Consider the following 16,299-nt stretch of genomic DNA (forward strand, 5'->3'; position numbering starts at 1 on the left):
AAATGTAGAACCTTACTCTTTTCACCCTTGAATTTCATTTCATTAGATAGTGCCCAATGTTCAAGTTTGTCAAGATCCTTCTGTATCTTAAGCCTATCTTCTGGAGTGTTGGCTATTCCTGCCAGCTTGGTGTCATCTGCAAATTTGATGAGTTCCCCATTTATTCCCTCATCCAAATCATTCATGAAGATGTTGAAGAGTACTGGGCCTAAAACAGAGCCTTGGGGTACTCCAGTGCATACTTCCCTCCATGTAGATGCAGTTCCATTGAGGACTACACGTTGAGTGCGGTTGGTCAGCCAGTTACGAATCCATCTGGTGGTGATGCTGTCTAACCCACATTCTTCTACTTTATCTAGTAGTAGGTTATGGTCTACCTTATCAAATGCCTTAATGAAATCCAAGTAAACTATATCGACAGCATTTCTCTGGTCCACTAATTTTGTTACTTTGTCAAAGAATGCAATAAGATTAGTCTGGCATGATCTGTTTTTGACAAACCCATGTTGACTTTTGGCTATTACTTTGTTTACTTCTAGGTGTTCGCCAATTCGTTGCTTGATTATCTTTTCCAGAATCTTTCCTGGTATTGAGGTCAGGCTGATAAGTCTGTAGTTTCCTGGATCATTTTTTTTCCTTTTTTGAAGATGGGAACCACGTCAGCTCTTTTCCAGTCCTCTGGCAGTTCCCTGGTGCTCCAGGATCTCTGAAAGATATAGTTCAGTAGTTCTGAGATCTCATCTGCCAGTTCCTTCAGAACCCTGGGGTGTAATCCATCCAGTGATTTGAACTCGTCTAGGGTAGACAGTTGCTCACTTACCATTTTCTTCCCTATTTCAATTTGTGTTCATAAACTGATTTTTGTGGTGCTGTTTTTGATAGGTTGGACTGTTTTAGCCCTTTGTGTAAAGACAGATGCAAAACATGAGTTAAATAGTTTTGCTTTCTCTCTGCTGCTTGTCACCTTCTTGCCACATTCCCCCAGCAATGGACCAATTGTTTCCTTAACCTTTTTCTTGTTTTTAACATGTTGGAAGAAGCTTTTTTTGTTATTTTTTACTTTTGTGGCAAGCCTTTGTGAGCCTTGGCTTTCCTTACTTCATCTTTACAGGCTCGGGCTATTTGCTGACATTCTGCCTTGGTTATGTCCCCCTCTTTCCACTTTTTATACTTAACTTTTTTGTCTTTCAATTTGTCAGAGAGTTCTTTATGCAGACATGCTGGTTTCTTTTGGGAGCTGTTATTTTTCTTCTTCATTGGTATTGTGCTAGACTGGGCTTTTGTAATCTCATTTTTCAAAATTTCCCAAGCTTCTTGAGATGTTTGTGCGGGTAAGATTATCAGTCCTGCTGTCAAGCAAAACCAAATGCCTAGCCGACAAAGACCACCTGAAAACTGAATTAAACAAACTCACAAATGTATTAATCTCCAATGGATTCCAAAGAAAAACAATCACCAACTTAATCCAAAAGGAGACTCCCCCAAAAAAACAAGACACAGAACAGGACAATGGCATCGCCCTCCTCCCTTACATCAAAGGCACCACAGATAAGATCAGCAAAATTCTCCACAAGCACAATATCAGGACAGCCTTCACCACTGACCAAAAAATAGCCAACATCTTAAGAAACCCCAAAGACAAAACCCAGCTAGAAAACCAAGGAGTCTACGAAATACCATGCAAAATCTGCCCGGCAATATACATAGGACAAACAAACAGGAGGATAAATGCACGCATCACAGAACACAAGAACACAGTAAGAAAAAAAAGCAAAAACTTCCTCCCTTTTCCAGCACCCTAAAGCTACAGGACATGAAATCAACTTTGAAGGAGCCAGGTTAATCTCCAAAACAGAACACCTCCACAAGAGAATAATTATGGAAGCCATCGAAATAGAGAAACACCCCCACAACATGAATAAACGTGATGATACCTCCCGCCTACCAAACATCTGGAAACCAGCCCTAGCCAACAAACGAACACCACCCACCACCCAAGCCGTTACAATACAAAACAACAATGCACACACAGCCTGCACCAATCAGCATCAATCTACCAATCATGATACAACCACACAACCAATCATTCCACTTACTGAAACAAAGCCAGCACCCCATCCCCTCCCACCAAGACTTAAAGACGGTAGCTCCATTCCCATTTTAAGCCCAAGCTTGAAGATGGCAGGTGAGATCCTGCCGAAACGTTGCAAAGACAATCTCAACCTTACACGGGAAAAGACCCGAATACAACAAAACCAGCATACATACACCCGTGGAAAATCTACGAAAACAAATATCTTACCTCTACGGGGAGGAAACCTTCTTGCTCACCAGATCCTACAAAAGGCTTGAAGTCCGAAGAGCCACCATCTTATGTGACCTAACATTCCTACGCAACTGCCGAGACAAAAGCCTCATCCCCACATGCTTCCAACTAAAATTCCATTCTAAAACCTCAGCCACCGAAAGGATCCTGAAAAGAACTGAATTAGCCCTAATCAGAAACGAACTCCACAGGAAAAGATTCCTACTAGACCAAACCAACCGGGACCTACTCACTCTTCACCTCAAACTCAGCAAAAAAAATCCACCCAGCACTCTGGGACAAATTCAAACAACTAGCCCTCTGGAGAGCAGAAACAGAAACCTCCTATAAGACAGAAAAACACTCCAACAAACTCTACAGACTAGAAAAACGACAGAAGCCCAACCCCCCTCCTCAGCAGCTCATGAAACAAACAGTACACAACATATCAGACAGAACCCTCACCACAGCTGAAACCAATGTCCTTTCCAGAGGATTCAACTTTGCAGTTGCCCCTAAACGCATCCCCACTGAAGACATCATATGCAGAGTTGAAGCTACACTCATCAAAATCAACCCAATGAAGCCAATAAAATCAGACTTGCAGTCAGCAACGTCCTTTGCTCCAGCAATCCACCCAGAAGCAACTTACAGCAACAAGAAGAAAAAGCATTCTCCAACCTGAGGAAAGACAGCAACATAATCATTCTCCCAGCGGACAAAGGAAATGCCACAGTGGTGATGAACACATCTGACTACCAAGCCAAACTATCCAACCTACTCCAAGACCCTGCTTACAAACCTATAAACACAGACCCCACCACCTACCTGGAAAAAACCACCAAATCCAAAATAAAAGCCTCTGCCATCAGTGAAGAGATCCAGCAAAGAATCATCCCCAGAGAGAAATCTTCCAGATGCCCCAAGCTCTATGGCCTCCCCAAGATACACAAAGAAGGAATACCACTCAGGCCCATAGTCAGCTCCATAGGCTCACCTCTACAGAATCTTGCCAAATTCCTCACCAAACAACTCCAACCCTACGCAGAATCCATCACCTCACACGTACAAAACTCACTCCACTTCATAGAAACAATAAAGAAACAAAACTTACAACCCAGCGACTTACTTGTGAGTTTCGATGTCATATCCCTCTTCACCCAAGTGCCTATTAAAGAAGCCTTGACAGCCATCCAGAAAAAACACAACCCACCTAAACACATCCTGGACCTGACCAACCACTGCCTAACCAACACATACTTCATCCATAATGGACAAAGATACAAACAGATAGAAGGAGCACCCATGGGATCACCCCTCTCACCTGTCATTGCAAACTTATACATGGAACATTTTGAAACCAACGCCTTAGACAAATCTGAACACAAACCCAAACTCTGGCTTAGATATGTTGATGACACTTTCATGATTTGGCCACACGGAAAAGAAAAACTGGACAACTTCCTCACACATCTCAACAGCCTACACCCCAAAATACAATTCACCATGGAAATAGAAGCAAACAACCAACTTCCCTTTCTGGATGTCCTAATCTACAAAAAACCCAATGGCTCCCTAGGACACACCATCTACCAGAAAAAAAAACACACCAACCGCTACTTAAATGCACAATCCCATCACCACCCTGCACAGATCAACTCTGTAGCCAAGACCCTCATCTCCAGAACCAAACGCCTAGCCGACAAAGACCACCTGAAAACTGAATTACACAAACTCACAAATGTATTAATCTCCAATGGATTCCAAAGAAAAACAATCACCAACCTAATCCAAAAGGAGACTCCCCCCAAAAACCAAGACACAGAACAGGACAATGGCATTGCCCTCCTCCTTTACATCAAAGGCACCACAGATAAGATCAGCAAAATTCTCCACAAGCACAATATCAGGACAGCCTTCACCACTGACCAAAAAATAGCCAACATCTTAAGAAACCCCAAAGACAAAACCCAGCTAGAAAACCAAGGAGTCTACGAAATACCATGCAAAATCTGCCCGGCAATATACATAGGACAAACAAACAGGAGGATAAATGCACGCATCACAGAACACAAGAACACAGTAAGAAAAAAAAGCAAAAACTTCCTCCCTTTTCCAGCACCCTAAAGCTACAGGACATGAAATCAACTTTGAAGGAGCCAGGTTAATCTCCAAAACAGAACACCTCCACAAGAGAATAATTATGGAAGCCATCGAAATAGAGAAACACCCCCACAACATGAATAAACGTGATGATACCTCCCGCCTACCAAACATCTGGAAACCAGCCCTAGCCAACAAACGAACACCACCCACCACCCAAGCCGTTACAATACAAAACAACAATGCACACACAGCCTGCACCAATCAGCATCAATCTACCAATCATGATACAACCACACAACCAATCATTCCACTTACTGAAACAAAGCCAGCACCCCATCCCCTCCCACCAAGACTTAAAGACGGTAGCTCCATTCCCATTTTAAGCCCAAGCTTGAAGATGGCAGGTGAGATCCTGCCGAAACGTTGCAAAGACAATCTCAACCTTACACGGGAAAAGACCCGAATACAACAAAACCAGCATACATACACCCGTGGAAAATCTACGAAAACAAATATCTTACCTCTACGGGGAGGAAACCTTCTTGCTCACCAGATCCTACAAAAGGCTTGAAGTCCGAAGAGCCACCATCTTATGTGACCTAACATTCCTACGCAACTGCCGAGACAAAAGCCTCATCCCCACATGCTTCCAACTAAAATTCCATTCTAAAACCTCAGCCACCGAAAGGATCCTGAAAAGAACTGAATTAGCCCTAATCAGAAACGAACTCCACAGGAAAAGATTCCTACTAGACCAAACCAACCGGGACCTACTCACTCTTCACCTCAAACTCAGCAAAAAAAATCCACCCAGCACTCTGGGACAAATTCAAACAACTAGCCCTCTGGAGAGCAGAAACAGAAACCTCCTATAAGACAGAAAAACACTCCAACAAACTCTACAGACTAGAAAAACGACAGAAGCCCAACCCCCCTCCTCAGCAGCTCATGAAACAAACAGTACACAACATATCAGACAGAACCCTCACCACAGCTGAAACCAATGTCCTTTCCAGAGGATTCAACTTTGCAGTTGCCCCTAAACGCATCCCCACTGAAGACATCATATGCAGAGTTGAAGCTACACTCATCAAAATCAACCCAATGAAGCCAATAAAATCAGACTTGCAGTCAGCAACGTCCTTTGCTCCAGCAATCCACCCAGAAGCAACTTACAGCAACAAGAAGAAAAAGCATTCTCCAACCTGAGGAAAGACAGCAACATAATCATTCTCCCAGCGGACAAAGGAAATGCCACAGTGGTGATGAACACATCTGACTACCAAGCCAAACTATCCAACCTACTCCAAGACCCTGCTTACAAACCTATAAACACAGACCCCACCACCTACCTGGAAAAAACCACCAAATCCAAAATAAAAGCCTCTGCCATCAGTGAAGAGATCCAGCAAAGAATCATCCCCAGAGAGAAATCTTCCAGATGCCCCAAGCTCTATGGCCTCCCCAAGATACACAAAGAAGGAATACCACTCAGGCCCATAGTCAGCTCCATAGGCTCACCTCTACAGAATCTTGCCAAATTCCTCACCAAACAACTCCAACCCTACGCAGAATCCATCACCTCACACGTACAAAACTCACTCCACTTCATAGAAACAATAAAGAAACAAAACTTACAACCCAGCGACTTACTTGTGAGTTTCGATGTCATATCCCTCTTCACCCAAGTGCCTATTAAAGAAGCCTTGACAGCCATCCAGAAAAAACACAACCCACCTAAACACATCCTGGACCTGACCAACCACTGCCTAACCAACACATACTTCATCCATAATGGACAAAGATACAAACAGATAGAAGGAGCACCCATGGGATCACCCCTCTCACCTGTCATTGCAAACTTATACATGGAACATTTTGAAACCAACGCCTTAGACAAATCTGAACACAAACCCAAACTCTGGCTTAGATATGTTGATGACACTTTCATGATTTGGCCACACGGAAAAGAAAAACTGGACAACTTCCTCACACATCTCAACAGCCTACACCCCAAAATACAATTCACCATGGAAATAGAAGCAAACAACCAACTTCCCTTTCTGGATGTCCTAATCTACAAAAAACCCAATGGCTCCCTAGGACACACCATCTACCAGAAAAAAAAACACACCAACCGCTACTTAAATGCACAATCCCATCACCACCCTGCACAGATCAACTCTGTAGCCAAGACCCTCATCTCCAGAACCAAACGCCTAGCCGACAAAGACCACCTGAAAACTGAATTACACAAACTCACAAATGTATTAATCTCCAATGGATTCCAAAGAAAAACAATCACCAACCTAATCCAAAAGGAGACTCCCCCCAAAAACCAAGACACAGAACAGGACAATGGCATTGCCCTCCTCCTTTACATCAAAGGCACCACAGATAAGATCAGCAAAATTCTCCACAAGCACAATATCAGGACAGCCTTCACCACTGACCAAAAAATAGCCAACATCTTAAGAAACCCCAAAGACAAAACCCAGCTAGAAAACCAAGGAGTCTACGAAATACCATGCAAAATCTGCCCGGCAATATACATAGGACAAACAAACAGGAGGATAAATGCACGCATCACAGAACACAAGAACACAGTAAGAAAAAAAAGCAAAAACTTCCTCCCTTTTCCAGCACCCTAAAGCTACAGGACATGAAATCAACTTTGAAGGAGCCAGGTTAATCTCCAAAACAGAACACCTCCACAAGAGAATAATTATGGAAGCCATCGAAATAGAGAAACACCCCCACAACATGAATAAACGTGATGATACCTCCCGCCTACCAAACATCTGGAAACCAGCCCTAGCCAACAAACGAACACCACCCACCACCCAAGCCGTTACAATACAAAACAACAATGCACACACAGCCTGCACCAATCAGCATCAATCTACCAATCATGATACAACCACACAACCAATCATTCCACTTACTGAAACAAAGCCAGCACCCCATCCCCTCCCACCAAGACTTACCTACACCCGTGAAAATCTACGAAAACATATATATATATAGTCTCCCTTTATTTATTTATCAGTACAAATACAACATTATATATATATATATATATATATGTGTGTGTGTGTGTGTGTGTGTGTGTGTGTGTGTGTGACGTGCGGTGAGGTTTATGACTGGTGAGGCTGGTGATGTCATCAAACCGCGTGGTTGCTGCGATCGCACGGGCGCAGCCCAAACGGAGAAGTTTCTTTTCTCAGAAATGTCAGAAAGAGGCAGGCAGGCTGCCGCAGTTCCACTGAGAAGACATTTCTGAGAAGAGAAACTTCTCCTTTCTCCTCCTCCCCCCCCCTTCCTAGCACTGATGATGTTACCGTGTTTCCTGGAAAATACGACTGGGGCTTATTTTCTTTTGCCCCACGAAATATGCCCTTGGGCTTATTATCAGGGAGGGCTTATCGTTTTGGGGCTGGTGGGCCAAGACTCTGTCCGGAAAACTCTCTGTACGGCAGCCGGCCCACCATAGAGAGCACTCCTAGAGCGGCCGATGCTGGAAGACTTGGCCCCGAGTTTTGGAGTTTGAAAGTTATGCTCGGAGCGGGGGGGGGCGGCGGTCGGCGGCGGGCAGCAGCGGCCAGCAGCCAGCGGCCGGCGGCGGTGGCCTGGGAGAGCTGCGCAAGGGCTTGGTGAAGCTGCGGGTGAAACAGGTGCTCGCACAACCCCCTTCTCCAGCCGGGCAGAGCTCCATGCACTGACCTAGGGAGTATCCCGAATGTGCCAAGCTGCAGGAGCTGGGGGGGTGGGCAGAGCACCACATGGCTTGGCACCTTAGGGATACCCCCTAGGTCAGTGAATGGCGCTTTTCCCGGCTGGAGAGGGGATTTGCCGGGCGGCTGCTTGTGAGCATGGTTACCTCATGGCTGCTTCGCCCCTGAGGCTGTGCCCGGCTCTTCGGGAGCCAGTTCACAAGGGAGCAGTCGCCCGGCAACTCTCCCCTCTGGCCAGACAGAACGCCACTCCCCAACCTAGCAGTATACCGAAGGCGGCAAGCAATGTGAGCGCTCCCCCCCCCGGCTCCTGTAACTTGGCCCGGGATCCTTGCAAGGGGAATGGGACCACGTGTGCAGGCGGCTCCTCAGCGCACAGCCTCAGATTAGCAGAGCCGCGATCCCCTTCCCCTGCACACCTGGTCCCATTCCCCTCCTTCCTGAGCCAACATGAAGGGGACTGCGGCTGCGCTGATTGAGGCTGGAGCTGAGGAGCCTCCTGCACACGTCCCATTCCCCTTGCAAGGATCCTGGGCTCGCCCGATGTAAAAAAATGGCGAGATCGGCACACTTGGGGCTGCTGCTGGGATGTCCAGGGAGGCTAAACCAAGCCGTGCGCCTCTCCCAGCCACTTTCACGGCTTCCTGGAGTAATTCTTTTTTATTTTCATGATGAGAGCTGTGAGGCTCCGCCTCCCCTGCCTCCCCTGACTGCACGTCACTGATATATATAATTAGCTCGAAATAGATCTATACTAGTCTCCCTTTATTTATTTATCAGTACAAATACAACACAAATATAAAAAGGCAACATTAAAAATAAAAATATGGTTTTCTGTCTGCATGGTCTTCTGTGATAAGCCGAAGGACAGAAAGAGGGAGCAGTGACCTTCCTCCCATATTTAGGCATACCAGGGGTTGTAACACAAATACATTGGTGCTGGCTGTGTGTGCATTGTTGTTTACAGCCAGCACCAATCAGCACCAATCTACCAATCATGATACAACCACACAACCAATCATTCCACTTACTGAAACAAAGCCAGCACCCCATCCCCTCCCACCAAGACTTACAGAAAGACGGCAGCTCCGTTCCCATTTTAAGCCCACGCTTGAAGATGGCAGGTGAGATCCTGCCGAAACGTTGCAAAGACAATCTCAACCTTACACAGGAAAAGACCCGAATATAACAAAACCAGCATACCTACACCCGTGAAAATCTACGAAAACACACACACACACATACACACACACACACACACACACACACACACACACACACACACACACACACACACACACACACACACATATATATATATATATATATATATATATATATATATATATATATATATATATATATATATATATATATATATATGCTGGTTTTGTTGCATTCGGGTCTTTTCCCTTGTAAGGTTGAGATTGTCAAAAGTGCTCCAGGGGGCTGAGGATGGCAAAAATGAGTGAAAAACAGACCCTTTCCCCCTCGTTGATGGGGGCCCCCAGCCCCCAGGAGCACTCTACAAGCTAAAGGTTATGCATGCCCTTTAAAAAAAACAAAAACCAAGCCCGTTTTCGCAAAAAAACAGGCCATTTTTGGGAGGTCTGCAGAGTGCAAAAACTTTTTTTTTAAGTTTGCCTCTTCAAAATCTTGGTGCTTCTTATACTCCGAAAGAGACTGCAATCACTTCTTACGTAATAGCTCCTTTCAGGATTCAGAGGAAGCCATCTGGTTCTTTCAGCTACCAGAAATTTTGTTGACTTTGGAGGTGTGAGCATGGTTGGTTCTTGCAAAAACAATATCCATGTTGCTCTTTGCTGACAGACTCTGATGAGGTTCTGATGTGGAAACCAGTTGGCATCTGGCCAGGAAGACTATTATGTTCCTGTCCAGAAGAATCCCTGAACGCGTGGAAAGAGGAGGGGGGATCAGGTGGACGAGGACTGTGTAACGTGTCCTCTCCCCCCGCTGCCAACACCCAGGAAGTAGGGGGGAAACCCGGTCTTGGTTGGGTCCCTGGTTTTCAGCAGGAGCTCTGCCGCTTTCCACTGGCTGGTTGAAGGAAGAGCTGCCCCACCAGGAAGGGAGTGAAAAATATCTGCTACAGAAGAAGTTCAATTTTTTGCAGAAATCGCAGTTTGAAGAGGAGCGGCTGTGAAAATTCATTTGGTTGGTGGCAGACTCCAGGTGAGAAAGTCTGTGGAGACAATGCCTCAGACCAGAACCTTCCTCCTGGTCTCCTATGAACAGGGAGTCCCCACTTTGATGGACATTGCTGGAGCAGAGCTTGACCCAGGTACTTTGAAGCTCTGTAGCTGTGGCTCTGTTGCTTTGGCATCTTCTGAAGATGATGGGGCGGGGCTCAAGGGACCTTGAGGGTCCTCTTCTGGAAGGGTCCAATCGTTGAGGATCCTGGATCCTGCAGGAGACCAGAACCTGCTGGAGAACGTTGCTCCTCACCCTTGGGTCTTCAACAGAGGCAATAACCACAGAGGCGATAGCCAATCTTTCTATTTATGTGGAGAAGGAAATGGGGTTGCAGAAGAGAATTATGGGGAAAATAATAAAAAGTTGGCTTAGTTGATGAAGCCATGATTTTTTTAAAAATAAAAACCTTGATTTTGATCTGCTTGTAAAACTAAGCAAACTGCCCCCCTTGTGAAATTCAGTGCTGGTTTTAGTGTTTGCTGAGAGCTTGTTGTGAGCTGGAAGGGAAAGCAGAGCTTCCTGCTAAAAGCCAGCGTTTCGTCTTTGGCTATGGGAGAGAGCCAACCCCTGCTGGAGATGGGTCATGGTCACGGGGCTGAGAATACTGGAGAGAAGATCGTGTTTGCTAAGTTGGTGAGAGATCTTGTAGCAAAGCAAACCAAAAGGTCCACCTGAGTTGGGAAAGGGGCCAACCTTAGCTCTGCCCTCCTGATTGGCTTGGACTTTGTGAGTCAGGTCAGTCCTACCTGGGAGGAAGGGGATAAAACCGAGGCTGGTCAGAGGGAGGTCCGCACTCACCTGAAGCACCTGCGCGTGGAAAGAAGCTCTCCTTGTTCACCCTCCAGGAAGGACTTCCAGCCCTCTGGGCATCACCAAGAGACCGAAGGAGGTGAGTGGCGGGGAAAGAAGGAAGAAGGAACCACCGAGCGAGCTCTTGAAGGAGGGGTGGGTGAAATTATGGGATGGCCCGAGAAAGTGAAAGAGACTCCAATAAACCCACTCTGATTTTTTCAATGGGATTGACATCATCAGCGTGTAGGAAAGGCCAGGTGAGGGAAGAGGCAGAGGAGCAATTTAGGGGGACTGGAGAATAAAACAGATAAATAAGAGTTGCAGGAACTGGGTATGTCTAGTTTATTATTGAAAAGAAGGACTAGGGGAGACAGGATAGCAGTCTTCCAATATCTCAGGGGTTGCCACAAAGAAGAGGGAGTCAAGCTATTCTCCAAAGCACCTGAGGGTAGAATAAGAAGCAATGGGTGGAAACTAATCAAGGAGAGAAGCAACTTAGAACTGAGGAGAAACTTCCTGACAGTTAGAACAATTAATCAGTGGAACAGAAGTTACCTCCGGAAGTTGTGAATGCCCCAACACTGGAAGTCTTTAAGAAGATGTTGGATAGCCATTTGTCTGAAACGGCATAGGGTCTCCTGCCTAGACAGGGGGTTGGACTAGAAGACCTCTAAGGTCCCTTCCAACTCTGCTATTGTATCATTATATTATTGTATAATTTCTGGAACGCTCTTGATGATCCTTTGGGAGAATGGCAGAACCTTGAAGTACTCTAACCTTCCTCTGGGTCTCCATGGCCAGTCCTGATACTCAGGGGTGTTGAGTAGAAGAAGCCATCATTGTCCCTACGTGGCCCTGCCATATCTTTCCTGATCTCTCCCCTCCTCACTTGCAGGATGAAGCTCATCATTTGGGGGGCTTTGCTGGCCTTGACTCTCCTGGCAGGCCCTGCAGCAGCTCAGAGTTGCAGGCCTCCACCTAGAGGTAAGAACCGCGTAAAGACCTTTGTGTGTTTGTGTGTGTGGATATTGGTGTGATCTTGGCCATCTCAACATCCAGTCATCCTCTCCCAGTCTCTCCTCTTAATCTTGTAGCACCTTCAGATACCACCACACTGCCTGCAACACATCCCATGGTTAATGCCCGAAGGGAACAAGGGCCACGAGATCCCAGAACTTCAGTGGTCTGTTGCACAGCCATTGTGAGATGTCCTTGGGAGCAGGGACTTCAGCGTGTATGTTTCCCAACAAACTGGGCCCTTGGCATTTTGTTCTCATGATGTGTGTTCTCTGTTTCTCTAACCCATCTCTAACCCATGCCCACATTTCAGAGCATCTGGGTGCCCCCTGGAGGCACTTGCAGGGGAACAAGCCAATAGAAGATAAACTGGGGAAGGGGTGTAATTGCCCCCAGCACTTCAGGCCAGCCGGATATTTGCTCTCCTAATCTGTCCAGTGGCTATGAACCCATCACTCAGGTTCTAACATCAAATGGTAAAAGGGCATTTGTTGGAGATCTCATTGAATCTACTGTGATGAGGTCCGGATCTTCTCTGGGAGTGGAAGAAAAGGAGGCCAAGGGGTTCCCTCCCCCAATAGCAAAGGAACGTAGCATTGCCCTTAGCTCACTTCTTTCAACCCATTTGGCAGTCTTCAAAACTTACCCTTTGTGTCCCCAAAACATTGCCCTTGTGGCTTTGCACCTTCCCTCCCCCTTCTCCTCTTCCTCCTCCTCTCTTCCTCCTCCTCTTCCTCCTCCTCCTCCTCTTCCTCCTTCCCCTCCTCCTCCTTCATCCTTCCTCCTCCTTCTCTTCCACCACCTCCTCTTCCTCCTCCTCTTCCTTCTCCTCCTCCTTCTCTTCCTCTTCCTCCTCCCCCTCCTCCCCCTTCACTTCCTCCTCCTCCTCCTTCTTCTCCACCTCCTCCGCCTCTTCCTCCATCTCCTTCTCCTCCACTTCCTCCTTCTTCTCCTACTCCTTCTCCTTCTTCTTCTTCTCCCAACTATTCTCTGCTTGAAAGGTCTCCTCCATTCTTTCCTGCAGATTCAAAGCCAAATAATTTGGCCTTAGGGAAGCCGACCTCCCAGTCCTCCAATGGGTATGGTGGAACACCAGAGAAAGCTGTGGATGGGGACTGCAACGGGATGTGGACCCATGCCTCCTGTACCCACACTAACCTAGAGAGAAACCCCTGGTGGTTGGTGGACCTGGGGGAGTCTCATAAAATCTCCGTGGTGCTGGTGACAAACCGGCAGGACTGCTGTGGTGAAAGGCTGTTTGAAGCGGAGGTCCACTTAGGAGACTCTCTGGAGGACCATGGAAGAGCCAACCCTCTGTAAGTCACTTTGAGTCATCCCCAACTGGGGTCCTCCATGCAATTGGGGCATTGACGGAAGGGACAGAATCCACAGCCAGAGCAGGTGATTTTGGGGTGCTGTTGAGTATGAGATGCCAACTTTGTCCTGGGGACCAAAGTGTCCTGAGTCCATTGGTGTGGAGATTGTGAGATCACCTCCCTCCTTGCTCCCCCAAGAGACAGGGAAAGACCTGATACCAACTGGCTAAGTTGTGGTCTCAATTGTTGTGGGGACTGTGCGAACTCCACCTGATTGGTCATTTTTGCTATCATTTATGTTGCAAATCTAGAACGTGGGTTCCCTCTGAACTGGGAACTGTATTTTGGGCCAGACTTAGAACAAAAACAATAAATCAGGAGAAAAGAACAGCAAATCCAGGTGGACTCGATCATTTGGTTGCACTTAGAGGAATTGTTGTATAAGGGAGCAAAAGAGAGATTTTCAGTTGTGGGGGAATACATTGCTCAGGTTTCCCTTCTCTCTCTTGTTAGATCTGGGATTTTATTGATAGGTTTCTTTATTTGAACTGATTAGCTGCCCAGGGGCAATGGATGGATTTGGCCAAGGCAGCCATCCAGGTCAGGGAGAAAACTGGGTTGGGTAAATCCATGTGGCCCTTGATGACCACTGTAGCATTCTTCACAGCAGGACCAAAAAAATGTCCGTAGCTGTAGGAGATGACCAGGCTGAGCCTGAGGAAGGGAGGGGTCAAACACGTCATCAGTCTCGTGTCCCTTCATGCCCACAAGAGTTGAGGGGGGCTGTGTCCTCAGGGTGAGCTTGGGGTGACCAGCAGGTGGTGGCCAGAAGGACCTCTCTCCTAACGTGACCTCTCGTGCCCCACAGGTGTGGGATTATCCTGAACACCAGCCCAGGCTCCATCACCACCATCTACTGCAACGGGAAGCAAGGCCGCTACATCAGTGTCCACTTACCTGGGGAGAACTACTTGACCATCTGTGAACTGGAGGCCTACGGCCCCAAGTAGAGAAGCCACACCTTTCATGGGGGGGGGGGGAAATCAATGCTCCCACGAAATGTCAATTTATCTCCAAATAAATGATCTCCTAGGAGGCATCGCTAGCTTTCCTCTGTTTGTTCTTTGGTTAAAAGGGAGACCTTTGTATCTACTGAGGGAATTATTCCCTGATCCTCATCACTCCTCCTCCATGCACCTTTCAGGTCATCTGATCTATTGATCCCCAGGAATCCCTGTGTGACCAGTTTGTCCTTATTGGGACTCCTCAGAGAGGGATAGTTGTCAAGATTCCAACCTCTGCTGGGAACTGAACTTATAGACTTTTGCATTTAAGATGATGACTGTGTGTATCTATGGATGGATGGATGGATGATAGGTAAGACAGGTAGATAGATGATAGATAGATATATAGATGGATGGATGGACGGACGGACGGACAGAGTCACAGGCCTTCACACTTAACAAGACTACTTTATGTAAAGTACATTCGATTTAGGACCACTGAGTCCTGGTGCTCAGTGGTATTCCAGGGAGTTGTGCATTGCAGTTCCTTCAGAATGGCCTTTACCATTCAACTTCTCCTGGTGATAAATGGAAACAAAAACCTCACACAGGTTGTACACTGTGCAAAAACAGAGAGGGGGGGGTCATGTAAACGCCCTTACTAGGGGACAAAGCATAACCCAACCCCTCTATGCCTCTCCTAGAGAACTTAAAGGAAGATGGACTGCATGTACCATTCTAATGGCACTCCAGAGCATCGCAAAGAATTGCCTCAAAGCTGAGCTTGACCAGGAAGTGCAAAAGTCTCTGAAGGTGGGAAACCGCCTGTGTCATCTTCACAAGACAACAGCATGTCTGGGGTCACCTGGGACCGAGTTCAGATGTGGGGATTCCTCCTTTTTAATAATAATAATAATAATAATTTTATTTGATTAGCCGCAACCCTCTCCCGAAGGACTCGGGGCGGCATACAATCAAAACGGATAAAAATACACATAAGACAAACATATATACAAAAAGAACAGAGACATATACATATGTGCATGGAGGAGAGTTGACTTATAAGTGAAAGACAATTAAAAACACAATTTAAAATCCCCTTAAATAAAATTACTAAATTAAAAAACCCATCAGGAGCGTTACGAAGTTATGGTTGAGCCAGGCCAGCTATTTGGAAAAGGTGGGTCTTGAGCTTGACACGGAAGGAGCGGAGGTCAGTAGTGGTCCTAATATCCGGGGGGAGGTCATTCCACAGGGCTGGGCCCGCCACAGAGAAGGCTCTGCTCCTAGGCGCCGCCCCATGGCACTGTCTGGTGGACGGCACCTGGAGAAGTCCCTCTCTGTGCGAGCGGATGGATCGTAGGGATGTATGGGGCAGAATACGATCCCGCAGGTAACTAGGTCCTGAGCCATGGAGCGCTTTAAAGATCGTAATCAAGACCTTGAAACGCACTCGATAGACCACAGGAAGCCAGTGCAGCTCGCGCAGGAGAGGTGTCACATGGGAGTACTTAGTACTCCCCATAATCATCCGCGCGGCCGCATTCTAGACCAACTGCAGTCTCCGAGTGCATTTCAAGGGAAGCCCCATGTAGAGAGCGTTACAGTAGTCCAGGCGAGACGTCACCAGCGCATGGGTGACTGTGCGTAAGGCGTCCCGGTCCAATAGGGGGTGCAATTGGCGCACCAGGCGAACCTGGTGGAACGCCCCCCTGGCCACGGCTGTCACATGTTCATCCATGGACAGCCTGGCATCCAGGAGGACGCCCAAATTGCGCACCCGCTCCACGGGGGCGAGTTGAATGCCCCCA

The 16,299-nt window shown here is 46.9% G+C and overlaps 1 protein-coding gene across 1 annotated transcript in view; it reads left to right on the top strand.

Moving 5' to 3' along the window:
* LOC309392076 (fucolectin-like) overlaps positions 1–14,576 on the top strand; it is a 35,655-nt gene extending 21,079 nt beyond the window's left edge. Inside the window, exons 2-4 of the mRNA XM_081953043.1 lie at positions 12,047–12,135; positions 13,193–13,484; positions 14,353–14,576. Coding sequence (XP_081809169.1) covers positions 12,048–12,135; positions 13,193–13,484; positions 14,353–14,494 — 522 coding nt within the window. The 5' untranslated portion in view covers position 12,047 and the 3' untranslated portion in view covers positions 14,495–14,576. The remainder of the gene's footprint in view (positions 1–12,046; positions 12,136–13,192; positions 13,485–14,352) is intronic.
* Positions 14,577–16,299: the final 1,723 nt, after the last annotated feature.

Source organism: Natrix helvetica, assembly GCF_964273705.1.
Source record: "Natrix helvetica genome assembly, chromosome: 4".
Taxonomy (NCBI): Eukaryota; Metazoa; Chordata; class Lepidosauria; order Squamata; family Natricidae; genus Natrix; species Natrix helvetica.